General features: G+C 39.7%; 1 protein-coding gene across 11 annotated transcripts in view; it reads left to right on the forward strand.

The window, feature by feature from the left end:
* The first annotated feature begins 1,417 nt into the window (after positions 1–1,417).
* Positions 1,418–27,753, forward strand: part of LOC129779805 (E3 ubiquitin-protein ligase lubel) — a 52,804-nt gene continuing 26,468 nt past the window's right edge. For 7 of the 11 annotated variants that reach the window (XM_055787505.1, XM_055787504.1, XM_055787514.1 and 4 more), the window contains exons 1-5: positions 1,418–1,719; positions 10,991–11,083; positions 11,151–11,283; positions 18,069–18,217; positions 18,566–18,721. In XM_055787505.1, coding sequence (XP_055643480.1) covers positions 1,714–1,719; positions 10,991–11,083; positions 11,151–11,283; positions 18,069–18,217; positions 18,566–18,721 — 537 coding nt within the window. In that variant the 5' untranslated portion in view covers positions 1,418–1,713. Of the gene's footprint in view, positions 1,720–1,773; positions 2,590–10,895; positions 10,916–10,990; positions 11,084–11,150; positions 11,284–18,068; positions 18,218–18,565; positions 18,722–27,753 lie in introns of those variants that run through there. The other 4 variants (XM_055787506.1, XM_055787508.1, XM_055787507.1 and 1 more) reach the window with 4 other exon arrangements.

The following is a 27,753-nucleotide window of genomic DNA, read 5'->3' on the forward strand; positions in this document are numbered from 1 at the left end:
GTACCGTATACTTTTTGACAAGATTTCTGTTTTTTTTCTTTCCCCACGGGGCTTGTGGAGAATGGGGAGATACTGGCAGTGTTTATCGATTGAACATTTGTTCTGAATAATTCGCTTTCGTTTGTTCAAATATGATCCTGCAGGAGTAATTCCCCCCAGTGGCATTCGTTTGTTGTTACATGCTACGAATCATGACACAATGCCTCAATGTCACAACAGCGATGAGGCAATCTAGTGCGGACCACCGGTAGCATGCGCCGAGGTGAACGTGTTAAAAAAACCCTTAATTAATTTACACAAAATTCTTGTTTGACCAAACTTAGATCGTAACAACGTTGATCTGGCATAACATCGAACAGACAGTTTCAGATTTATGCACGTTGAGAACATTGACATTTTGCATTAAAGTCTTTTGCTATTTTTTGTCCATTCAGATGGGGGTTACACGATGTTGAAATTAAATGACCGAAAATCACCAGTATGTTAGCACTGTTTTGATTGCCCAGGAGCTAATTAGCTAAAAACCGTTAGAAATCACTTAAATAAGGCTAGATACAAAAAGTGTATCGATGTATGAGTGCCATTTCCATCTGCGAATCGCTACTGATTCGCTCCAATATCGACCCGTTTCTAAAGTAGACGGTGACTGATGATGAGAAGAGGGTTACTCATGACAACTTCAAGCGAAAATTATCCACTTTATGCAGCTCCCCTACGGTCAATCTAGAACATATATTATCAAAAACTAGGTCTGCTGGGAAAAGAAATCTTTTAAAGTTGACCAGCTTTGCACAGCAGAAGATGCATTTTTTTATCATCAGGGCAACGCCAGACCACACACATCGATAATGACTCGCCGGAGCTGTTGGAGGCTTCTTATGCATCATCCTAATAATCCTGACCTGGTAAAAAGTGGTTACACACGTTCCACGCAAGGTGAATGACTTTGATGGAGGAAAATCGACTGCCTCTGATTTTCCAATAAGGACGAGGGTTTTTATGAAAGAAGTATAATGGAATTATTATCAGGATGAGAATAACTTATCGAATGAATATTCCGGATCATTCTAACCATACTATACAGAATGGCAGTTTACATAAAAATAATGGATTTTTCCCAATCCAATAAATCGACAGTCATTTGAATATCAAAACTTCATGAAAAGTTTAAATGTGTAGTTTTATTTTACCTAATTACGACTAAGCAATTCCGCGAATATCATTTTGAAGTAACTCATTCCAAACTACTGCTCAAACCGACAACCCCGAGTGCGAGCGTCTTCTTCGCATCTTCAGATGAAAATTCAGCCTCTCATCAGAATGAAAAGAAAAATCCCCACTGGCGAAAACTAAACGAAACCACTCGGTCAGATTTTCCGTCAAACGGATGCCGGACGACGGCAACTTGACGATCACGCTCCTCTCGATCAGTCAGTTTTGAGACGTCCGGTCGTGCGAACCTCGTTCGGTTGCGGTCCTGCTGGGTTACATAAATGATCCCTAGGAAATTGTTGGAAAAATCACTAGCTACCGAGTGCTAATCGATAGTGCATTGTTCAACAGTGCAGGGTATCGCAATTTTCGCACAAAATTGTGTCCAAATAGTGCGGAAATCCCTCTAGGAAAGCTACAGTTAATGCAATTCAAAGTGTAGAGGAAAAAAGTTATTTTTATTAATATAGTGCTCCCGGGAATGTACTACGGCTTTATACGATGAGTGTAAGTGTGTACGGTTTATATAAATAGACAGGCGATTTTCACCAAAAGATATTAGCTGCTAGAGCAACAACACCAGTGGAAAACGTAGTTAAGCAGTGCACGCTTTTATGCAAATCTTCTGGGTTTTGGAAATGAAATCTCAACCGCTATCGCTCTCTCTGCACATGTTAAAACATTCTAAAGCCACGAATTCATTTATTCGTATGAGAAGAATATGCGGAAAACGTGCGTTCCGAAATTATTGTCTGTGTAGCCACGAGCAAACGGTCCAAACGTGATCACAAAATTTGGTGTCGGATCATAGTCTCAGAACTGAAATGTGAACATAAATGATCGCGATCGTAATGTGGCGTGACAGCTGAGCATACAGATATTGCATAATATCGAAAAGCGAAGTACTTCTAATCATCAAATACCATAGCTCAGATTTTTTTTTCATTTTCAAAAGTGGTATTTTCATGGCGGCACAGAAAATCGCCGGCTCGCATACTCAAGTGTTCGTGAAACGCGGCATGGTAATCGAGGTGGATGCTTGTTATGTGGAAGTGGAATAGGTGACAAGAATTCATATAGTTGCCGCATACACGATCGCAGCCGAAAGTGAATTTTGCGTTGGCACTCCCGACAAAGGCAACAATACCGAATTTCGCAACTAGACTCTGAACTTCTGAATGTGCAAGGTTTAGTTCGAACGATAGATTAAGAATAAGTTATGCGAGACCGTCTACACTTGTGTGCTGTGAAATGCGCTGCTATGGCGGAAGCAAGCTGGAAGAACACGAGAAGTCATGAACTGCCGCCTAGAGCTAGTGTAACAAATTAATGTGAGATTCAGGAACATCTGCCTGCATTACTAGGGACTTTTTTGTGGTAAATTTACTGACTATAGATTGAACCAACACAATGTGGTATTGAGATATTGAACAAAATATAATGCTAAAATTTCGAAAACGTAATAAACATATCAATGGCAGAATACCCCCCCAGTGACCCCCAGTCACTACTTTTCCATGTCTTTTTAGCATCATCTGAATTCCACGTCGGAAAATAGAGTTTTTTTTAAATCTTCAAAATAATTATTTTTAAAGCGAATGTCTAAACGAAATTTCCGTACACGAAGTACTGCAATAAAATTATCCACAAATCTACATGTCTATTACCTAACGGATGGCAACTAAAATTTTGGAATTTGTTTCTCAAACTGCAAAAAAAAAGACAAACATACTCAAAGAAGATCAGATTTATCGAACTTAAAGGTACATTATCCATTGTTGAATAAATAGTGAACATTTGAAAACGTTCCGTAATCGGCTGTTCGGCGATGTATCCGTTTGATGTCGGAACAGAAGCGTTGTACGGTCTTCATGTCAACTTTGCGAATGCATCTCTTGATTCAGCCAATCAACTGTTTGAAATTCGTGGCTCTCCAGTTATTTTAGCTGAAAAGATTTTTGGACATTTAAATTTTATGTGGGGTGATTTGGTCGTTGTTGTGGATTTCATATCATCCATGTGCGTGTTTCAACGAAAAAACAGACTTATGTTTATGTGAAGTAATTCAGGATAATATTTCAATCAATAACAGTGTTCTGGGATCGATACAGGTGTATTGGCCAGAAACCGGACCAGAAGAATTGCATTGAGATCATACCAAAAAACGATTCTATGTGATTCTTCGAATGCGGCCGAAACTCGAAAAACTTGCAATTTCTAACAATCAAAGTGCTTGCATTGTTCGTGCTACTGTTTCCCTCCATCTATCAAATTTTACTAAGGTTTTCTTACGTTAGATACGTACTTTTCAACAGAAGGCGATGACATTATAAAAAAATCCGAGTTGATCCGTACTTTTCGGGATAAGGGAGGTATCCAAATAATCTCCATTTACCCTACTTGTGAGAACAGTTTTTGCGTCCAAAATTTTGGCTGATCTTCCACTACCTTGCTTGCGAGTTGTTTTTAGGGATTAGTGTGTGGTAAACAGTCGAACCCGCAACATTTTCGCTTTTTAAATGTTGTACCTTATACTTTTTGCCAAGATTTCTGTGCAGTTTGTAGAACTGTACAACACGCTCGCAGAATTCTTCTTGTTCGACGGAATTTTGAGCAAAACTGAGCAAGCATAAACAAAACAAAAAATACTAGCAAAAATAGGAGAGAGAGAGAGAGAGAGAGAGAGAGAGAGAGAGAGAGAGCTAACATTTACACACTCTCATTTCTCTCTTAGCTCGTTTGTTATTGGACATAGAAGCTTCGAAATAATTTTGAAATTTTAGTGGCCACCCGTTAGTATAGCCATAAGCAGTGTTGTCACATTTTCATCTGCACCGGAAGGGGTAAAAATCTTTTTCATCTGTACTTTTTCCTCCAAAAATTTGTACCATCGAAAATACTCGTTGCAAAGAAAAATCTGTGTTATTGGCGTGAAAAAAATATTAATTTACTATTTACAAAATATTACATTTACTGACTACAAATACGACATTTGCTGTAAATGTACATCGATGTTGTAATAAACATGCACGCGGTTATACAACAAACAAATTAAAAACTTTATTAAAATATAAGACTTTGTGCGATCTATAAACGTGGCCTATCCCGATGACGTGACACACACACAAGAGAAAAAGTTGAGCGATGTCTCCTCTTATCGAGCACGGTCGAAATCAACTGATCTGACAGCTGTCAGATGGCGAGCCTCCGACTTGATGTACGTTGCTCGTCAGGGTTGTCCTTCCAACACCTCCCCCTTTTAGTAAAAGTAATACGGGCCATACCTTGGCTTCCTTCTGGGTCGTGAAGATTGGCGAGGCTGAACTGGTTCTAGCTGAGGAGTAGCTCTTGATGAGAGGTCGGAGGGAAGGATTTCGATGAACCGTCTTAGGTTCGGGATCTTCGAGAGACTGACACTCGAATGGTGATGGTTGTGAATCTGGATCAGGCTCCGGTGTAGCTGCATCAGCTGCTGCTGGTAGAAGCCAACACGAATCCAGAAGTATGTTGAGTGGTATTAACGCTGGCTGCTGCTGCCCAGTCAACTCGGTTTGTTCACATGTATACCGCCTACGTAGTTGGTTGCAGTGAGTCATAATGTGATTCTGTTTACCCTGTAGCCAGACGTTGTATAACACTCGACCGACTTTTCCAATACTTGTCCTGGTTCCCAAGACCAAGTGTTATTACGATGTACTTTTGCCCAGACAAGTTCTTTGACGTTGTAATTCATCGGTTTTGCGCTATGTTTTTTTGTTGAAATGGGCGTTCTGCTTGGAATCTGCAACCTTGTGGAATGTTGTGGGTGGCTTCAACAGATTCAATGAAGTTCGAAGTCACTGACCCAGCATCTCGGCAGGTGATTTGCCCTGGGGTGCGATTCGGCACAGTGTAGAGCGATAATAAAGAAAAAAGGTTGCTATTGCTTCGCGGAGGGCCGCTCCTCCCGATGTGATTTTTTCAGCGTCCTCTTGAACTTGTCTACGAAGCGTTCAGCAAGCCCGTTGGATTGTGGGTGATATGGCGGTATCTTCAGATGGAGTATGCTATTCTGCTCACAATCCTCGCTGACGAATTGACGACCGTTGTCCGTTACCAGTGTCTTACCAGTACCGTGGGTTGCAAAAACTTCTCTGAACATGGTAAGCGTTGCTTAGTGCTCCCGTTACTACATTTGTCTATCCTGACGGTAAACCCGTACTCTTCAAGACGGTGGAGCACTTGTTTTAGGTTGTTGTCGTGTTCATCTTCAGTGTGACCACCGACCAAAATATCATCTAAATAACCACACGTGCCAGCGAGACCACCTATCATTGTGCCCACCAACTGTTTAAATGCCTCCGACGCTGACTTGATGCCCGGATTGATACGGGTGTAGCGAAACAATCCCTTATGCGTGTTGATGGTGAGTAAATGCTAGATTCTGGGGTCGACTTCCACCTGGAAGTATGCGTCTGACAAATCAATGTGGCTATACCACTTGCAGCCTACCATTTTCGTGAAAATGTCCTCAGGTAGTGGTAATGGATACTGGTTCGGCTCCAAAACGTTGTTGAGCCCCGTGAAGAAGTTAGCACAAGTGCGGACGGTGCTATTTGGTTTCCGCACAACCACGATTGGTGGATGCCCAGGTTTTGAAGACGCTGAATTTCGTCATCCACGGCATTCTGCACACTGTATGCCACGGGTCGTTTAGGATGGAAAATAGGTTTTGGGCCCCCTTTCAGTGTGAGTCTCACTCTCGTTTTGATGCATAGCCCCAAGTTGCTGGCGAACACATTGGGGAACAGCGATTGCTGCGTCTGAACGCCATTTGATGAACCGCTGACTTTGCGGAAGAATGAGCTAAACGGGATGTCCCACAGCCCAAACAATTCAATCCAGCCTGCACCTAAAATATTCAGACTCAGGTTAGCGGTTACCACACGGTACAAACCTCGTTTCGAAATGCCGCCAATTTCCGCGTCACACCAGAACTCCAATATAAGGTCCAGTGGTTCTCCAGAAGCAGTTTTAGCTATTCAGAAGGGTTGTACTCCCGGAGGCTGACCAACCTCCTTCAAAGTTGCTTGGATATGATGGTAATATCCGACGCTGAATCGATCTGTAGTCGTGTCGGAACATGATTCATCCGGATCTCGGCAAACTTCCTCCCCTGGCTAATATTGTTTTTCACTTCCTTCTTGGTGGCTACTACATTCTTCTTGACGTTGGCTGATTTCTTAGAGAAGCAGGCGCAATATCTTTCCTTATGTCCCTTTTTCTTGCAGTCACGGCACTGATGCTCCCGAAACTGACAATTCTTCGAGAAATGCATGCTCCCACATGACCAACATGGTGTTTTAGATGCTCGTTGCTAAATCCACTACCGAACGTCTGCTGTTTAAATTCGTGCTTGGGTTTTTGCTGCTTTTTCGAGCTGCTCTCCTGGTGAACTGCATGTACTGCTACCGACGCATAAAGTTTTTCCACGAGGCTGGTGTCCTTTTTGAGATTAACCATGCTCTAACACTCTTCGACGACTATTTCCAAGGTTATGTCCGCCATGTCATTCAGCTTGGGATGAAACGCATTTCCTTTTTTGATTTCAGTCCGCACACAAAAATGAGCGTTTTGAACTTCTCTTCCGTTAAATCACCCAGCATGAAGTTCCAACACGCTGTGTTCACTTTGCAGGAGTATAACACAAAATCGTCGGAATCGTCCTTGGAAGTTTGCAGACACTGGTAGCACCGGTGGAAGATGGACGTTGTCGCCCCGAAGATGGTTTTTAACTTCTCGATGGTTTGCTGGAACGTGAAGTCCTTTGGCGATTTCGGAAGAATAAAGCTGGCGTAGCGCTTATGTGCTGATGGATTCAGTTTCCTTAGAAGAAGCCGGACTTTTGCTGCCTCATCCAACTTGCCTGCGTCTTTATCGAATAAATCGTCGGTATATCGCGAGTACCACGTATCGAAAGTGCACCGTGTTCCGCATCATAGACGATCGTTGAGTTTCGTCATCAACGCTTGCTGCTGAATCAGGATCTGCATAAGCATCGTGTTAGTTATCGATGCTTGTGTAATTTTTCAACTCGTATCTTAGCAGGCGGTAGTTTGATGGTTTGAGGAAAATATTTTCTAAAAGGCCTGGTTCAGATAGCAAGCATCTACAGCTTGCAAGCAGTATGAGTGATTTAAAGAGCTTAAGGGGGGCCCCGGTCTGGAAAATCGAAAAAATCAAATTTTTGTTTTTTGCATTTTGGGAAGCTTATGCCCTCAGAAATGTTGTATTAAAAGTATTTTTTGATATTTGATTTCGTTTGAAAATTACAGCCAAAAGTATTAAGTAGCCTCAAAGGATATAGTATTGCTGAACGAATTTTTAAACGCGTTTTTCTCGAAACCATGTTTTTCAACTGGTGGTATCGATATCTCAGGATCTACACGACCGATTTGGCTGAATTTTTTTATCAGTATGTAAAAATGGATTATCTAAAGCGTTACATAGCCGTTTGTTCAAATCTCATGTTTTCGATTTTTTATTAGTTTGTAAACAACGATTTTTCATGAAAAATAAGTTATTATAACAAAAATTGTTTCCATTTTGGCAATTTCTCGAATTTTGAAAAACTCCTATGTAACGCTTAGGTATTGTCCTAAAGTTTCAAAATATTCATTGAAATTTATTCTACGACACCCCGTTGCTTCAGAACTGATACCACCAGCATGGTACCGATTTTCCGACAGCATCTACGCATCCAGTTGTCAACAGCGTAATAATCTTTATTCGTGCACTAAAAAGAATGGAAAATACATCTTCGAATATAGCTTAAATAATAACCAAAATTCCCGAGTACTTCACTTTATTCCTAACATCCGAAAAAAATCACGAAAATTTATTATTTTCCGACCTTCCAGACAGGGGTCCCCCATTAAACGTGCAGTATCCTCTGTGTAGAACGAGATACACACTACAACATGGCGCAACTTGGTTGAAACCACCCTTAATGGGTTATTTGAACTGATTCAGAACCAAAGATGACCTACGAATTAGAAACTTATTGAAATTCATGTGAAATTGACGTGAATTTTGTAAAGAAGTGAGAGTTTTTCGATCTGGTTCTATAGTTATTGAACACTGGAATTTCTTTTTTTCAATGTTTCGCGCCTGAACGCAACAATAAAGTTCAAATGGCCAGTTTTATAAATGAAGAAAGTTATTATATTCTACACTGTATACTTCAAATCAACCGACTTCTTACATATCTCTGGAAACTCCGAAAAATGGAGTGGTTCTATAGTTGTGAAACGCAGTGTATAAGTGAGAGTGATAAGATAAAAATCTTACAGCTATTCATGTAGCACCGTGAATTTAAATTCTGTAGTCTGGAACAAACAATTAAATTTGTTGATCTGGGGCAAAATATACTCCAAAAAAGCAACAGAGGTTATGTCATTGATTATTTTAGGGCAGTCAGCATAGAAAAATCTGTTGGAAAAGCCGTGCTTAAGTCTCAAATTACTCATTTATATGATGACTGTTATACACACTCTTGCTAAACTTTGACTGTATCAGTTTTTAAAAATTTCGTGCTGCCCTGTGCTGTTTGATCAAATGTTTAGAATTCAAAATTGTGATAATGGTATCGTTGCTTTGTCGACTATACATCTATACTATACATATACAACTATACATCTAAGTTTTGTTGGTGTGATAGTCAGGAACAAAGACCACTCGACAGTTGCCGAGGATTGAGGCATAGTAAGAATATGCAAGCGAACTGTCATTTCTTTCAGACAACCGATTTTTCTCCAACCGAGATTTTCGGAGCAATTTCACGGTTTTCATCCCCAGTTTGTCCAGTCGAAAATCTGATCTTGGTTTGTCCACTTTGTTGAATGCTCTAGTTCAGCGCACCTGTGTAAAATCAGGTATTCAAATGTTTCCAAACACATAAAGTCCAACTTCTATTTGTGTCAATGCGCCTCTCACTTCAGCTGCCTTTTAATCAACCACTATACGATTATTTGAGACGCATTCAGACCTTTTCTGGATTATAACGCATACAAATATCATGCTTTCGCACCATTTGTAGGGTAAATAATTTTGGTTTGTCCGATTTAGGGTGTGCGACAAAATGACAATCAATATGACTTTTGAGCTATTTCATTAGCATATTAATGTTATTGATTAATGTGTTAGTTCGGGTTTCAGATTTATACAACTGGTTGTTGATACTTCAAGAAACGCAGGTTATGCTCCCACGGTGGATTCTCGGTCATGCGGATTCAATTAATTTTAGTTTTAAAACGATTTGGCTCTTGGAAATCACAACTATCCATCAACTGGAGAGAAGAAGGGTCATTCCTTTCCCAGGAATTGTAGGAATTCCGGTAATTGCCTGTTTCTAAACCATAGCTTTAGATTGCAATAAAAAGTACAGGTGTATACAATACACATTCAATTGTAAACATTAACTGCTTCAGTGAAATTTCACTGAAACGTTAGAAATTGTGTGAACGCAGTTTCTCATCGAAACCATTCAGTGTCTATCAGTATTTTACTGCCGTATTGAAAAAAATATAACGTAAACAACATTCGAGCAAACAGACATGAACATACCACTATTTACCGGGCGAAAAACAATGAATCTTAGAGAGTGATTCTACGTTTTTTTTTTGTTGACCCATTTAGAGCTGCCAATATGAAATGGCGTCGTCAGTATTCATCATGTCAATGTCAACTTTTATTTCGGTAGTATTACCAGCACAATGAAGTGTCGCGTTAGACAAACGAATAATGGTTAACCATTTTTCCACGTGCGTTTCTCTTCTTCTCTCTCTCATTACTTATGTAATCACAATCTATGCCAAATAAAAAACAATGCCAAATAAGTGTAGACATATAATGAAGATAATAATGCATCGAAACCGTTATTTGAATGTAGAGTAAAAGCAGGTGATTGGAATACTGTGATAACCGATAAGGTTACATATGATGGTGTGACGCCTTGGTCACAAGACATTGCACCACGCGTAGAACATTACAACAAAAATGGAGCATGGTTTGTAGCCTCTTTTAAATTCAACTCTTATGGCGCAATGTATTGCGGCGTATGATGTGAACTTCAAACGTTCTCAATAACGATAATGTGAATTTATGCAGAATAACCAAATTTTACAGTTGAAGCTATAATATTCCAAATCAAATTCTGTCTTGGGACATCTTCCTGATACATATTCAAATTTCACTATAGTCGCAACATGTATCGTTCAACCAAGCAAGTGAAAACGACAACAGAAATCATTTGAGCTATTCGAATTGATACTGTTTAGTATTATTCACATCCAAGAGAGAATACCTCGAAATAGCGCATGTAGCGAAATCAAAAAGAAGCAACAGTTCCGCTGCTCGTCTACTATTGACGCACCGACGAGGGATCACGTTTGTAGCCAACGGATGCTAGAAAAAAGTTTCGTTAAGTTTCTCGTGTTATTCTTCCGACCGCGAGACAAAATGCCGATCGTCAGTTTGTATATGTTGACATGCAAGAGAGTAGCGAAAATTGTAAATAAATAAAGCATTACCCCTCATCCGCAAGGATACGAGCTACGGTTGCAGTATGTTTGTGAATGAAAATGAAACTAGATACAAAGTGTGGGTGAATGGGAACAAAGAGCTGTTACACATGTGCAACGCATGACAAAAATATTTTCCACTGGTACATTCGAGCCACTTGAAACTACTGCTGATCGAAGCATTCAACTATATACTAATGAGTGGATTTTATGTACAGGGTAACGTACCGCTACGATCTCCAACGCCTCCCGCCATGGCTAATAATCCAGCAGCTAAATTTAAACCAACGAGAACCATGCCAGCCTGGGTGGTTAGTACTAACATATTTCGCAGGAAATTACATTCCTATAATGGCGACTATCGTTGATCCATTTCAGACCAAAAGCAGTGATCGTGTAGGGCCGCCACCACCACTCCCACCGGCCAATGCTGATCCAGAATATGAAGTAATCGATATAGCCAACCAACAGTACTCCAACACACCTCCACCGATTCCCGTGAAATCACCCGGTAAGTAGATACTCATAACATCTGTTGACATAGTAAAATTAAACAATATATACAGGATTTTCCAACATTAAATTCCGAAAGTAAATTGAAATAAAACACACTCAGAATTCGAATTTCGATGAAACTTTTATTTCAAATTAAAGTTTGGTTTATGCCATTATGTGTGAAATACAACATCATTCAAATGTCCACCTAGGGCTTCCTCGCACACCTTGATCAGGAACAGGTAATTTTCGATGACTTTTCGGCACATATGGGGCGGTATCTCGGTCATAACTTCACGAATGTTGTCTTTCAAATGTTCAAGAGTTTGCGGAGAGTTGGCATAGACACGGTCTTTCGCATAACCCCACAAAAAAAAAGTCTAGCGGGTTCAAATCGCATGATCTGGACGGCCAATTGGCATCACCAAAACGCGAAATTATGCGTCCCTCAAATTTCGTTCGCAATATGGCCATGTTCGGTCGTGTTGTGTGGCACGTGGGGCCGTCCTGCTGAAACCACATGTCATCCGTATCCATATCTTCAATTTGTGGCAAAAAAAATCGGTTAACATGCGGCCATAGCGCTCACCATTCACAGTTACCGTCTCGCCGTCCTCATTTTCAAAGAAATACGGCCCGATGACTCCACCAGACCATAATGCGCACCAAACAGTGAGTTTTGGCGGATGCAATGGCCTCTCAACAATCACGTGTGGATTTTCTGAGCCCCATATACGGAAATTTTGGGTGTTCACATAGCCACCGAGCTCGAAATGTGCCTCATCGCTGAAGAAAATTTGATGAGAAAATTCAGCATTTTGCTGCTGTTGTTCGTTCACCCAATCGACGTATGCCCGACGCATTCCATGGTCACCACGCTCTAATTTTTGTACCAGTTGGACTTTATATGGATGTAGGTGCAAGTCCAAATGCCAAATTCGCCACAATTATGTGTTTGACAATCACCCAGCATGAAGTTCCAACACGCTGTGTTCACTTTGCAGGAGTATAACACAAAATCGTCGGAATCGTCCTTGGAAGTTTGCAGACACTAGTAGCACCGGTGGAAGATGGACGTTGTCGCCCCGAAGATGGTTTTTAACTTCTCGATGGTTTGCTGGAACGTGAAGTCCTTTGGCGCTTTCGGAAGAATAAAGCTGGCGTAGCGCTTATGTGTTGCTGAGCACGCCGTGGAATCGAAACATTCGGGTCATCCTCCACACTGGCAGCAACAACAGCAATATTTTCGTCCGAACGCACATTACGATGATGCACAGGTTTCACAATATCCGCTACGGATCCAGTTTGTTCGAATTTACGCACTACATTAGCGATTGTGTGCTCTGTAGGCCGTCCATGACGACCAAAATCCGTCCGTAATCCTCGAAAAACATTTGCCGGTTTTTCATCATTTTTATATTCAACTCGATATGACGCTTTGGTTCACAGCTATGTCAAACGGTTGTCAGCGCAGGGCTTTATACTTTCGGAAGCCCGAAATGGAAAACCCTGTAATACTTCTTTAATATTTTGAAATCGAACTTAAGTAATTCAAATTTTCGAAAATAAAAAAGGAATAGATTACTGAAATTTTTGAAAATAATTTTTTCTTCTTGAATATGCCCTTGACAATTACCTAATAACGTTCGAACGGTCGCAGTTGGGAACAATTTAGTATGTTAATGTATTTTTCAACATACATGAAGTTGTTTGCCGCAAGCCACTGGAGGATAAATGTGGAGCAATGAGCCATCACCAAATCTGACCAGAATAGAGGAAGCAGGTCATGCTTTCCATATAATGGAAGCAATATCTTCATCAAACATTCGTTCAAATAAATTTAAGAGTGTATGCTCCATTTTGTGAGAAAAGTAGAAGATCACAAACCACGTGTGCAAATGACTTACCAGACTAGCACCTATTGGCTGATTTTTTTCACCGCAACAGTCTTATCCATATCCGGTACACTCTCCCCAACTGATTTATTTTAAAATTGAGGCCCAAGCAGCGTTCTGGAGTACTCTTTGACATATTTACCGTCAACCATCAAAATGCAGTGGTTGAGATTACCCATAAATGCTCATAAACTTTTCGAACCATCGTTTGCTGTCGATGTTGCTGTTTCGGAATTTGGGTACTTTTGGCTTCTTGTAGGTTTTTAAATCAGGTATTTTCTCAATCCACTGGATAATTCCGAAGCTGGTATCATTTTCCTTGGTCAGTTCACGAAAAGACGCTGGTCAGCGCTTACAAACAGGGCCCGAAATCTTCGAAGGTGAAAAATGAAGACCGACTCTACTCTCAGTAGCTTCGCTTCGACTAGAGCTGCTTCGGCAGTCGCTCATAACAAAAAGTGACTTGACTAGAAAATGAATTGACTAGCGTTGACTAGCAAGAATGACTGGTACACTAGTCCAGTCAGTGGTAATTTTAACTGACTCGACTAATGAATACAAATCTGCCTCTTCATTCAACTGACTTCAATCCACACTTCTATTTCCCCCTGACACTAATTTTATACCCGCGTATGCAATCTTATTTTTACTTCCATATAAATAGGAACGAAAACATGATTTCTGATGCAAAAGAGAAGTCACCCCATCAATGGACGATTTATTGTCTATCCATCGTGAACTCAAACCAACGAACATAGACATTTATCAAGTATGCTATAAAGGTCCTCGCGTTAGTATTAGTTAGTATTAGGCGTGCAAAATAGCGCACACACACTGCACGCTATTTTATACGTGTGAGTAATTTTCGTGTACGATACAAAAGAATCTAGCTCACCTGTAGCCTGTAGCCTGTCAAACCACGTTGAACTCAAACATCGATGCATGTACACGTACATGGGAGAGAGAAAGAAAGGAACGAATTCGTTTTGGGGGAAGTCACTTCAAAATGCAATGAGGACAATTTGAATGGGAAGAATGGAATAATATAGTCGAGTCGGTAGAGGGAGATAGCGACTAAACGCCCGACTGACTGTTCAGTCGTTTTGGCGGAGAAACTGCGCGAAGAAGCCAATAGTCATTACTAACTGAATACGGATATAGTCAGTCAGATAGTCAGCTGACTATCCTCAGTTGTATATGACTATGCAGAACCCTGTTTACGAATATAATTCACTGGTCCAATCCGGGTTTACGTCCACTTATTGGCAGACCCTCCAGGAAGCACTTATTGCCAAACTTATCAATTATTTATTTCACACTCCCCGGACAAATTTTGGTCCTTTACACGATTTGATTGTATGTTACACCCTTCTCGGTGCACTAAATGTGCACTGTGAATACACATCCAGAAAATATGCACTCGTTTGTGAGAAAAGGCCCTCAGAAATGTAGTCCTAAAAGAATTTTTCGATATTTGATTTCGTTGGAAAGTTACAGCCAAAAGTATGAAGTCACCCCAAGACACATTGTATTGCTGTACGAATTTTTAAACGCGTTGTTTTTTACATGTTTTTTCAACTGGTGGTATCGATATTTCAGGATCTACTCGACCGATTGGCAGAAATTTTTTATGAGTATGTAAAAGTGGATTATCTAAAGCGTTACATAGCCGTTTTTTATATTCATTTTTTTCAATTTTTTATGAATTTCTAACCAGCGATTTTTTAAAAAATAACTCATTTTTAACAAAAATGGCCGCCATTTTGACAATTTTTCGAATTTTCAAAAACCCCTATGTAACGCTTTAGCTGTTGTTCTTAAGTTTCAAAACATTGATTGGATTTTTGTCTACGATACCCTCTTGCTTCAGAACCGATACCACCAGCAAGGTACATATTTTCAAACAGCATCTACGAATCCAGGTGTCAACAGCGTAATAATCATTATTCGTGCACACAAAAAATGGGAAATATTAGGCTGTCAAAAAAGTTCTGCGGTATCTCCGCGAGGTGTCGTTGTAAGCGCGTAGTTCTAGTTGTATTCATTGTATCGAGTCATATCATAGCTTGTTGGAAAGGTATTTTTGCGCGCTATAATATAGTTCTTGACAGTGTTTTGTTTGGTTAAGTCGTTCGTGAGTTATAGTGTCGCAAATATGGAGCAAAATAAAGAGAAAATCCGACATATTTTACAGTACTACTATGACAAAGGCAAAAATGCATCTCAAACTGCCAATAAAATTTGTGCAGTTTATGGACACGATAAAGTTTCCATTTCCACCGCACAACGATGGTTTCAACGTTTTCGTACTGGTATAGAGGTCGTCGAAGATGCGCCACGCTCCGGAAGGCCTGAAATTGCGACAAAATCGCTGAATTAGCCGAGAAAGACCGGCATAGTAGCAGCCGTAGCACCGGCCAAGAGCTGGGGATAAGTCATCAAACCGTTATTAACCATTTGAAGAAGCTTGGATTCACAAAGAAGCTCGATGTATGGGTGCCACACACGTTGACGCAAAAAAACATCTTTGACCGTATCGACGCATGTGAATCGCTGCTGAATCGCAACAAAATCGACCCGTTTCTGAAGCGGATGGTGACTGGCGATGAAAAGTGGGTCACTTACGACAACGTGAAGCGCAAACGGTCGTGGTCGAAGCCCGCTGAAGCGGCTCAGACGGTGGCCAAGGCCTCATTAACGTCCAGGAAGGTTCTGCTGTGTGTTTGGTGGGATTGTCAAGGAATAATCTATTATGGCTGCTTCCCTATGGCCAAACGCTCAATTCGGACCTGTACTACCAACAACTGGACCGCTTGAAGGTAGCACTCATGAAGAAGATGCCATCTTTGATAAACAGAGGCCGCATTGTCTTCCATCAGGACAACGCCAGGCCACACACTTCTTTGGTGACGCGCCAGAAGCTCCGGGAGCTCGAATGGGAGGTTCTTTTGCATCCTCCGTATAGTCCGGACCTTGCACCAAGTGACTACCACCTGTTTTTGTTCATGGCGAACGAGCTAGGTAGTCAGAAGTTAGCCACAAAAGAGGCCTGTGAAAATTGGCTATCCGAGTTTTTTGACAATAAGGAAGCGAGCTTCTATAACAGGGGTATTATGAAGTTGGCATCTCGTTGGGAACAAGTCATCGAACAAAACGGCGCATATTTGACTTAAAACAGATGATTGTAACTAATTTTATGAACAAATGAAAATTCAAAAAAAATACCGCAGGACTTTTTTGACAGCCTAATACATCTTCAAATATACCTTAAACAATAACCAAAATACCCGAATAGTTCACTTTATTCTTAACATCCGAAAAAAATCACGAAAATTCATTATTTTTCGACCTTCCAGACAGGGGTCCCCCTTAACGAACAGCATGTTTTTTTTTCAGTTGTTCAACGCACACTCGGGGCCTAATCACGAACGTCACTTCACGGTGAAAACGAAGTGAATTGTATACAACGTTATTACGGCTGTCATCCACGATAATGCTCGGCCCCATTCTGCTCGCGTAACTCAAGAGCAATTGAAAAACTTCAAATGGACTGTGTTCGAGCATCCTCCCTACTCCCCAGACCTCGCCCCTAGCGACTATAATTTATTCCCGGTGATGAAACAGACGTTCGGCGGTCAACGGTTCGATAATACTGAAGAAATTCGTGACGCAGTTACCTCGTATTTCAAAAAGGACGCTACGCACTTCGCGCTCGGAATAGAAAAACTCGTGCCACGCTATGAAAAATGCCTCGAACGTTACGGCGATTATGTAGGAAAATAGAAAATAAAACGTAGATTACGAAAATCACCTTGCTTTTTGCCCTAACTTCCGCGATTTCTGAGGCACTGAAACTTATTTTCTGAACGACCCTCGTAGCAATGATCGCACCTTGAATAAAACTCATTTTTTACGATACCGGCACTGCGCAAAGCTAGTTTCGGGCTCATTCACTTGCTCTTTTCCAATTTTCCCAAGCAAAAAATCTACAAGTATTGAGGAAAAGAATTGAAAAATTTTGAAAAAAGCGAGAGTGAATTTAACAACAAAGCGACTTTTGCTTCAAATTCTGAAAAACTTCAAGCGTTCAAAATACATATAAACAAATTGAGTTATGCAGTCCGCTATATAACAATGCCAATTGGAATAAACATCGAATAAGCTGTCAAACTTTGTACAAAAGTAAGTTATGAATTTTAGTTTCCTTCGATATGATTGTGAAGACATTTGAAGATATTTTTTCGTAACATCTGAAGGCATTTGAGAAAATCACCGGGGATTCCACCAGCTTACACTTCAGCAGTTGTGGTCGCAACATTAATGGAAATAGGGTTCCTACTAGTTTCACACCCCCCATATTCTCCAGACCTGGTTCCATCGGAATACTTTTTGTTCCCCATTTTGAAGAATATGAACGAAGTATAAAAAAGGGAATCTGCATGCTATTTATTTTCTATATCCCTGTATTTTCTCAATAGAACTGAATTACAGTAGAACCCCCATTATCCGCGAGCAGATGATCCGCGGTGCGGTTTATCCACGAAAGTGAGTTCCATAGTAATTTTATGAACCTACCCTAAATTTGACAATGAGTGGTAGGTTTTTGTTCTTTTGTTTTGGTCATGACTTTCACATTATTTGACAACTGGTGTACACGACCTTACAGATGGATTCCTGTATTGATGAAACATTGTTTTCATACTGAAATTTCTGTTTTTTGTGTTTGCACCTTATTTTTAGTCATTTGTTGTGTTATCCGCGATTTTCGTGATCCGCGTTGAGCTAGCCCGACTATTCCGCGGATAATCGGGGTTCTACTGTACTTGCATGTTCAGATAATCCGAAATAATGTTAGTATACCGATATTCTCACGTGTTAACATCTCTCATCTTCCATCGATTCACAGATATTAAGCGAATAACCGTCATGAAGTGCGACCTTTGTGGATCAGTAATGCCAGCTGTTCGCTGTGAGCAATGCGATCAAAATTTGTTCTGCGCATCTTGCGATGATCGTTACCACCGTCATCCGAAGCGTCAAACTCACACCAGAACTGTAAGTATTAAAAAAAAAGTTAATTTCAAAAGATCAACTGGACGTGATCTTCTGCGAATAAACCCGTGTGCACAGATCATGAACATCCGCTATCACCCCCGTACCAACCTAGAAGCAAAAGTTTGGCAAATCAAAATGCATCTTCCATTTCATCGGCTAAAGCAGCGTCATAGCATGACTATTGGCATATGTTATATTTTTAGAGCTAAAAGCGAAGAACCATCCCCATTCAATCAAGTCTCACACAAATTTCGATGAACATTCCGCTCGTCTGACATTCTATGTTCTATCGAGAACGCGCTAAAGTTTAATCATTCAAACCGATTCTCTTTCTCGCCCAATCCGCAGCCCGTAGAATTACAAACCACCACGGTGAAACCCCCGCTGCCGCCGAAAGGCGAGGGGAGCTCGAGTGGCCCCCTGGCGCCACCAAGAAGAAACAAGCGCCCCGGGAGTTTCCACTTTCCCAGTCCCATGCTAGGGCGCAAGCAAGATCAGGACCAGGTACGCTGCTGTAGCATATCTTGAGGACTGTTAAGAGCCGCTGATGATAAATAGAAATTATCAAATTAGTTCATGTACAGCTCATGTGTTTTGAATGCATCATAAAATCTATTCAACATTCAAGCATATTATTTGCCAAATTAATACGAAAACAATGAACCGCTTTATAGATCACACCTTGTTTTGCGAAAAATGTTCTTCGTATTCGAACTACTGAAAAAAAGATAGCTTAAGGTAGATTTTGACAAGCAGACAAAATTCAGCTTAATAACATCATACGTACTAATATTTTGAAACAGCTTATCTTTCGACATGTAAATCTATTCTGTTACAAAATATACGTTTTGCTTGCACTAAACCCGCATGTGTTTTATTTTTTCCGCTCACCCCAAAGCCTTTCGATTTTTTTTTTCAAGACTAACCCAGTTTGGTAAGTAAACGTTTATGTTCGATGTCTATGGAATATTATGAGGAGGTTGATTTTTCCCTTTTAAGTGCTTCTTATCAATGCCAGAAGAGTATCTCATTCATTGGTTTCAAATACCGTCGATGGGGGTGAAATTGGGTCAAAAATGGAGAATGTTACTATTAGAAATATCTTGACAAATATTGCGAATAATTTTGAAAGCTGTGAGCCGTTTAATAGGAGACATATTTCCCCAGCTTCCAAAAATAATACTTAACTGTAGTACAAATAGTTATTATTTAATAATTCATCAAAGTTTGATGTGTAAATAGCCACCAAATAACACCTTCAGAGAAAATCCTATGCCCAGCATTATACAGTACTACTAAAATTGTAAATATTGGATAGAATTATTCATCAAAGTCTTGCCAGATAAGTCATTACTGATTTTGAACATTAACATTTTTTTTCCCATTTGAATTTCAATATTTTCGAAATAATCTCTTATTTACACTGAGTGGGCGTGAGAATGAGTCAAGCACAAAATTGAATTCCATGCCAAATCGTTATAGTGATTGTCAAATTTCAATGAAAATTGGTAGAGATAACACGCTCACCAAACTTGGTTTTCAACAAATCGATTGTTCAATTTGCTGTGTGGCTTGTGGCGTCGTCCTGTTGAAACCACATATTGTCCAAGTCCATATCGTCCAATTCGGGTCAAAAATATTCGGTTATCATTGAGCAGTAGCGATTCCCATTCACAGTAACGTGCCGGTCTTGATCATCACGATGCGATGGATGGTGACTAATGTAATAAGTGTGGATTGCCAATAACCAATAACCAATAACGCATATTTTGCTTATTGCCGAAGCCATTCAGCCTGAAATGAGCCTCATCGCTGAAGATGATTTTTCGATGAAAATCCGGATCTTTTTCAAGTTGTTGCTCAGCCAATTCATGAAAATACGACGCATCTGGTGGTCAAGCGGCTTCAGTTCTTGCGTCAATTTGATCTTGTAAGGATGTAGGCCAAGATCTTTCTGCAAAATTCGCCAAAATGACGTCACAGAGATGCCCAATGTTTGAGAACGTCGTGTGAGAGACTGAATTGGGTCGTCCTCAATTGATGCGCTAGCGGCATCAATATTCTCGACACTACGGGCACTTCTTTGTCTCACTGGCACGGGAACATTGTGTACTGTATCTGTGGATTCAATTTTTTCCACTAGACGCTCAATTGTTGATCTGGCAGGACGATTACGACAACCATAAATTGGACGTAGCGCTTTAAAAGTTGATGCCATTGACTCCGAGTTTCGGTAGTAAATTTTAATAATCTCGACTCGTTGTTGAATCGTATATTTTTCCAGAGCGGGAAAAAATATGTCATCGTTTGCTGTCCCTATCGGTCTACTTTTGTAGCGTCCCCATTGAAATACCCGTTATTTGGCAGTGTCAAATGGCGGTCAAATTCATGTGATTTTACGAACTTGATGCTTCAATTCTGCACAACTGCGTTTTCCTATCGTGGATATTCTATCTTCTCTCTAGTGGGATAATTATCAGGTACAGTCATACTGGTAACGGATACACTCCGCTCTTCATTTGCATATCAATCAGACCATTCGTTGCCTGGGATTTTGGTGTGACCGAGACTCCAATCCAGTAGGAAATATGTAGTGTATCATTAACACGCTCAGCCCCGCGACGCTGAGCGTTTTTGTTGAGAGAGCGTTGATTGCTGGGACTGACAGTTACAAAATAAGAAAATAAAAGGTAATGTAATTGATTCGGTCTGAATGGAAAGCGCAGCGAGTTCAGGGCCCAACGTGTTTTATGATGGATGCTTGTCCATCATTATCGTTGGGTATCTCGAGGTATGCTTTTGTAAAGTCACAACGGGTTGCACCTTCTGGGTCCAATTTAAAAGCTTTATTAGCCTCTCAACGCTCCTATCAAGATTTGGAGGTACCACACCCCATACTGTAGAAGACATATGACTTAGACTCACGTCAGACTCGGTGGTTCTATCCGCATGGTAATAGCGGTTTGAGATGTGGATAATACATGTCACACACATCGGTAGGGTTGTCGAGCAAATTTTTCTGCTATATATAACATTTACCAGCGACAGCCGTGCGGCAAAATCTCGACTCTGTCTGACACGAGGCTTAAACGTATCAAACGATGCAGTGTATCACCAGTAATTGTTAGATAGTGCTGCCTGATCCTTTTTCCGAAATGGGTGTTCAATGGCTGACCATTCTTCCAACCTAACCAGTGTACAGACCTCAGCAGGTACAACATCTCAAACGAAGTTGCGTCTATTTCTACAAATAGGCTCCTAACACACGTTTATATACGAATCGCTTTGGCGTGCTCATCCGCTCTGCTTGTGGAGCTAACGTCATATAATTGTGTGGGGACTATCCAACTCTTGGAAATATTAGACTGGGATTGCCTTTCAGCCCGCCTTCGATCGCTCTCAATACGTTTATGTAGTTCACCGTCTTTTTGGGGTTATATCGATCACTTTGGGGAATTCAACACATTTCTCTTGCCTCTTCCATCCATGAGTATAACTTAAAATCTTGAAATCGCGCACCAAACTTGGTTCAATCACATGGAGATATTTTCAACTGCCGTCTTCGACCTCTAATAGCCACTCTTTTTTTCCCCGAGGAGATAGGAAGTATTTATCTTCTGCGCAGATGATTGCAGCGATTATCACCTAACGCTCCCTACATCCGCCTTTAAGGATCTCAATCAAATCCTACCAAATTCTGTCGCGAGAGAAGCGTTCATCTTTTGAAAACAAAAATGAATCCTGCAAATTTTTGATACCCTGTTCTGAGGCAAGGAGTATTCCACTGAAAGCGTTCTTGATCGATCGATACAAATGGTAGTGAAAGGAACAAGTTCTGGGCTATAAGGCGAATAAAACAGAATTTCCCATCCGCTATTGCCCAAATAGTTTTCAACTCGAACCCGGTTGGCCGTGCTTTACATACGATCTTTTGAGTTTTGGACTGTTTTTCGTTCCCGGTAACGATACGATGCAAAAAAAAGACTTCCTTTTGTGCCGTGCCATTCAAGCAACATTTCGGACATGCAAAATCGCCATTCGACATCTCTCGCTTTCAATTGGTGTGGAACATAATTTCCTTATTTTTGGATGCATCCTGTGGCATTTGTTTCGGTATAGCTTGTCGAGTTACTCCCGATAACTCTGCATGCTCTGTTTGCGTTTGACACGAATCTTGGTAGAGTAATGTCTCTAATTATTCGTCTTAAAACTTTTTCGATTGACCCGGACGTTTTTTGTTTTGACGTAGGATTACGTCTTTCGGGAACATATTGGGGTACAAATTGAAAATTGAAAATCGAGCACATCGTGAAAATTGTCCAATTTCAAACGCTCATTGCTCAGTCATTTCTTGATGGATTGATGAAATTTTTGCGTCAATAGATTTCGGCACTCCATAACAATTTTTTGTTTTGAAGAAAATAATATATGTCATGAAACTAACTATCGAACAATTGAAAAATCTCAGCCCCTATCCTAACGGAAATACCCACTTCTGATTGGTCAAAATTGACGACACATGCGGCGGGTCCCTAACAGTCCCACTTTCGCTGCCGCTTGGACAACGTCTTGACTTTCACCGGTTTCGAGTATTTCTCTAACTCCCTTTGGTTTATAACATTCGCTGTCCCCTACCAAAACTAAGCCGATAGGCTTCCTACCCGCGATAACACATACTTTTTTCAGACGATACTGCTCTATACGAACTCACGATTCGCAAAGCCATTAACCGAAACGTGGCATTTAACTTCCTACGATTCCGATTTGTGTTCAGAGTCGAATCCCAGGGAAGTCGCATTGCAGTTCAGTGTTGTTGGGCACGATTCTAGCTACCACATCATTGACCTTCGTCGTCTTTTCGCAGGCATATTCAACAGTTTCGTTCTACAAAAACAAAGTATCTGGGTTGTTCAGTATCCTTAAAATGTCGAGTTTCCTTTCGAACAAAGAACATTTGCGGTTCTCGCTACTATCATAACATTCGCTTGTGGAAGCTTATGGTGAACATGTTACAGCAGTGAAATCATGTGAGGGTTTGAGTGGTGGTTTCAATCTGATGGTGGCGATTTAAAGCTGGATGACTGGAGAATCACGTAGGAGTGGGGCTTACGATGCAGTGTTGCGCTACTCTTTTCTTTTTTATTACTCTCTATAGAACTGTATTTCGTTGTTACTCTAGTTGCCATTTTTGGTCGGAACAATTTGAGCAGCACAAATTGGACCAATCAAAACGAGGGATTTATCACGCGTAGATAATGCTTATTTTTTTATATTTATTCGATTGTTTATCTCAAAAAATATAGTTTTATTATGTTTATTATGTTCCTGTAGGAATACCTCCAATCAATTGTTGCAAACATCTTTGCGATCTATTAAGAAATGATGTAGTTATAAGCATCCTACCGCTTTTCGTTAAATTGCGTTACGCATTGAAAACATTTTCCCACTCCGTTTGAAATGTTTCTCATTATTAGCAGTTTTATTCATCTTTGAAAGTTACGCTTGACCAATGTTCAGTAGGTCTCTATTGTTGATGTTTTGGAACACTGGTAGATTGCACTTCAATAGTACCATTCAATGAATTCCTTACTGTAATGCCAAGATGCCAAAATCAGCCCAAAACAGTACTTCTCCTTCGTGTTTTCGAATGAACGACAAAGAGATTCTTTCGCGTAAATCGCTGAGTTGATGGAATTGGAACTAACGAAAATATTTCTTCTAAGACCACAACAAGACAACACCTGGCAAACAAGTTATTTTTTTAGGAACTTCGACAGGTTTTTCTGTTTTCTATGTTCTTCGATCATGCTCGTTGCTTCACAATTGTAGTCCAGGCATTTGAAGTTCGCCCTGCAGTATGTTTCGTCGTCCAATATAACGCAGTCAAAATTCCTCTTACGATAGCATGTAGCATGTACAATGTACATGCAGTGTCTTGACACCTTTTATGTTGCTCTACGTTACCCACTTCGTACGACATTAGCAGTTCGCTTTATTTTATGAACAAACAAAGGTGACATTTTAGCTTGATTGAGCACATCTCTAACGGAAAAGTTTGGTTTTGTTTTGAATACTCGAATTAACCTCTTTCTCGAATTGATCCACTTGTAGTGGTTTCCTACCGAAAGTTGAACGCTCCTTTAAGTTCTTCTGTACACTGTTTGCTGTGGATTTTGGCATTTTTAACGATTTCCACAAATTTGTGCAGAATTTTCAATGCTGCTCTCACATCGTGTTTATGAAAGACGAGGGGCCTGATTCTCGAATACACTACGAATACACTTCACGGTGGAAACGGAATGTAACGTATCCGCGATGACTACGGTACGGTGTCGGCATCTGGATCCGAGATTAGTTTCCCACTAAACTTATCATTATAATATCAAATTATCTTCAGTAGGTCTCTATTATCTATCACATGAAGAAAACAAAGTTTTCCACTCACATTGAATACCAGTTTGATACGAACAAGTTAATTTTCATTAACGATTTTTTATTTGAAAAGTGCTCATTCTGCCTGAAAACTCATCATTATCTTCGACACTTCACTAACACGTAAAACGTAGTTCAATGGCATGCCGTGTATTTCGTTTCCACCGTGAAGTGTATTCGAGAATCAGGCCCGAGAAGTGTCTAAATAAAGCTTCTTCTTCGTGGTACAGTGTTGGAGTAAGCTGGACACACTCTGGTTACAGATTAGGGGCTTGCGAGCAACACGTGAGCCTAATCTGCTTGCAACAGTCTTTGCCAACCAATGCACAATGCACAATGGTCCAGGAGATGCATTTGAGTGTAAATTAGCATTTGGAGCTAGACAGTTATTCTCTAGACGAAAACTGTCTTCGACAAAGTTATTACATATGATAGAGTGCTCATTGTCATGTTACAAAAAATAGGCTGACCAAAATTTTCATAGTTCGAAGATGTTGTAGTCCCAGTTATTTACATCTTTGTAGAACAAAGTATTTCTGTATCTCTTGAAATAACCGATATAGCGCCATTTTTCTAAGTTGTGTTAGGATCACCATGAAAAAAAACTTTTTTTTGCTCTATCTTTTATATTTCAAATTCTACATACAAACTGTCTTCGAAAAACTTCTAGAACATACTCAATATCTTAACTTTACCCAGAGTTATTGATATTTTTTCCTAAAAAATACGCTCTCTACAATTGCTTCTGGGGCAAACATAAAAAATATTTGCTAACGGAATCTGGAAGATCAAATTTCACTATATATAATATGTGATTTTCAAAGCTATGTTATTTTTTTTTTGTATTTAAGTAAATTAAAATTGAAATCATAGGCCTGATCATGAACATTACTGCCACGAACGCTTTCACGTCACTTACACTTCACTTAATATTTTTGTGTCTATCATCATTGTCACGTGTAAAAATAAACTCCGTGAAATGAAAGAGTTCATTCCCGTTCATAAGAGACTTGTCGATTGCATAATTTCGGACGCTTGAATGTTATATCGGTTGCATAATTTCGAACGTTTGAAAGTTATGTAGGTAAAATTAATACAGCGTATAAGATAATATTCCATTCAATTAAGCGTATGTTTTAGAATGACAATTTTGCGATTATACCTTAATGATTCGGTATTTTAACGCCAACTACTCGGGCTCATCCCATGATTCATTTGTTTGGTGCGTTAGTTTTCTGCATCAAACGGTGGTTCACAGATGAGGAGGAATACTTGGTTACTCGTGTAGTTGTTGAACATATGGGAATGTAATTTTATTTTCTCTTTCTATAAATTACTCTAGAGATAAAACATGACTATTATGTATAATAATGAACATCTCGTATATTCTTTTTCTTAACTCTGTCTTACTTGTTGAAATAGTGAGAAGCAATTAGTATAGGTCAAGGTTAGAATCATTATGTAAGAACCATTTCTACAATTTTGTTGAATAATAATCCTTCTTTAACTCAGAGAAAACCCGAATTTACCCACCTCACGATCAGTATAATCTGAGCTAATCCCATATGGGATTCTGAATTTCAAAAAAATGAATTTCAGAACAGTATCTCGTGAATGCTTTGCAGTGATAGACTCATTTTTTTCTTGTTTGAAACTTATTTTCAGCTCAGTTTTTTGTTTTTAAGAAACATCAAACTTTGCAGTTCATGTGGCTCTCAAATATATTATCACTTTTTTAATATTCTTTTATTCAAAGCATGTCTTCAAAACAATTTCGTTGAAAATATTTATTACGTAAAAAGGAAAAAAAAATAACCCTATTCTTTATAACTATCGTCCATAATGATCGTTATTTCTAATGAGAGATGACGAATTGTTGTTTCTCTCACACAGTTACATTGTATTTGGGCCAATGGCCTCAATTTACATTTTATGGTGTTGCCAAATAAACAAATTTACGTTCGTCAGGATTTCGTGTAAAAATGCCACTAAGCGGGTAAATTGCTGTTTGTTTATCTTCTCTTTCCTACACAAGGCAAGACAAGATTCAAAATGCTAGCAAAAAAGCAAAATAAAAACGAAATTCAACTTACTCCATTTCGCGTGGCTAGCTTTCACCATCTAAAACACAAGTGACAAATATACCTGTTTTTCTCCGTGACATGACAGTATCGTGGTAATCATAATAACATCGAGTTCATCATAGTTGTCACGACGGATGAACTCTTCCGGATTCTACACACACGGTGGCAGCCGTAATAAGGTTGTATACAATTCACTTCGCTTTCACCGTGAAGTGACGTTCGTGATCAGGCCCCATGAGTTTTTGGGTGAAAATCCATCAATAACTTTGAGCAGGATTAAGATATTGACAAATTCTGCATCGCAAAATGTTGATATTTATAAGCTCTAAAAGTCGTACGAAGACAATTTTGATGTAGAATTTTAAATATAAAAGATAGAGTAAAATAACCGGTTTTTCATGGTTACCCTAATGCAACTTAGTCAAAAAACAACTTCGTGGGAGATATTTATTCTTTAGACAAAAACTGTCTTCGTCAAAGTAGCTACATATGAGCGTTCCCAGAGCGTTCATTCTTATGTAATAAAAAATATGGTGACCAAAATTTTCGATGAAACAAAAAATCTTACTTTCTTATCTTTATAGATAGAGATAAACATAGTTCGACAATATTGTAGCCCCAATTATTTTAATCAACTTTGTAAACAAATCTTTTTTCTATCTTTTAATATAACCGATTTAGCGCTTTTTTCCTTAGTTGCTTAAGGGTGACCATGAAAAAACAGTTTTTTTTTTTGCTCTAACATTTATATTTCAAATTCTAGATCAAAAGTGTCTTCGTACGACTTTTAGAGCTTTTCAAGACCAACATTTTGCGATGAACTTGTCAACATCTTAATCCTACTCAAAGTTATTGATGGTTTTCTACCCAAAAACTCATGATTTCAATTTTAAATTACTCAAACACGAAAAATAACATAGTTTTGAAAATCACACATCACGTAGAGTGAACTCTGTGCTCCCGTGGCCGAGTGGTTAGCGTCATAACTAACATGCCGGGTGTTTGGGTTCGATTCCCGTT

Source organism: Toxorhynchites rutilus, chromosome 3 (assembly GCF_029784135.1).
Source record: "Toxorhynchites rutilus septentrionalis strain SRP chromosome 3, ASM2978413v1, whole genome shotgun sequence".
Lineage (NCBI taxonomy): Eukaryota > Metazoa > Arthropoda > Insecta > Diptera > Culicidae > Toxorhynchites > Toxorhynchites rutilus.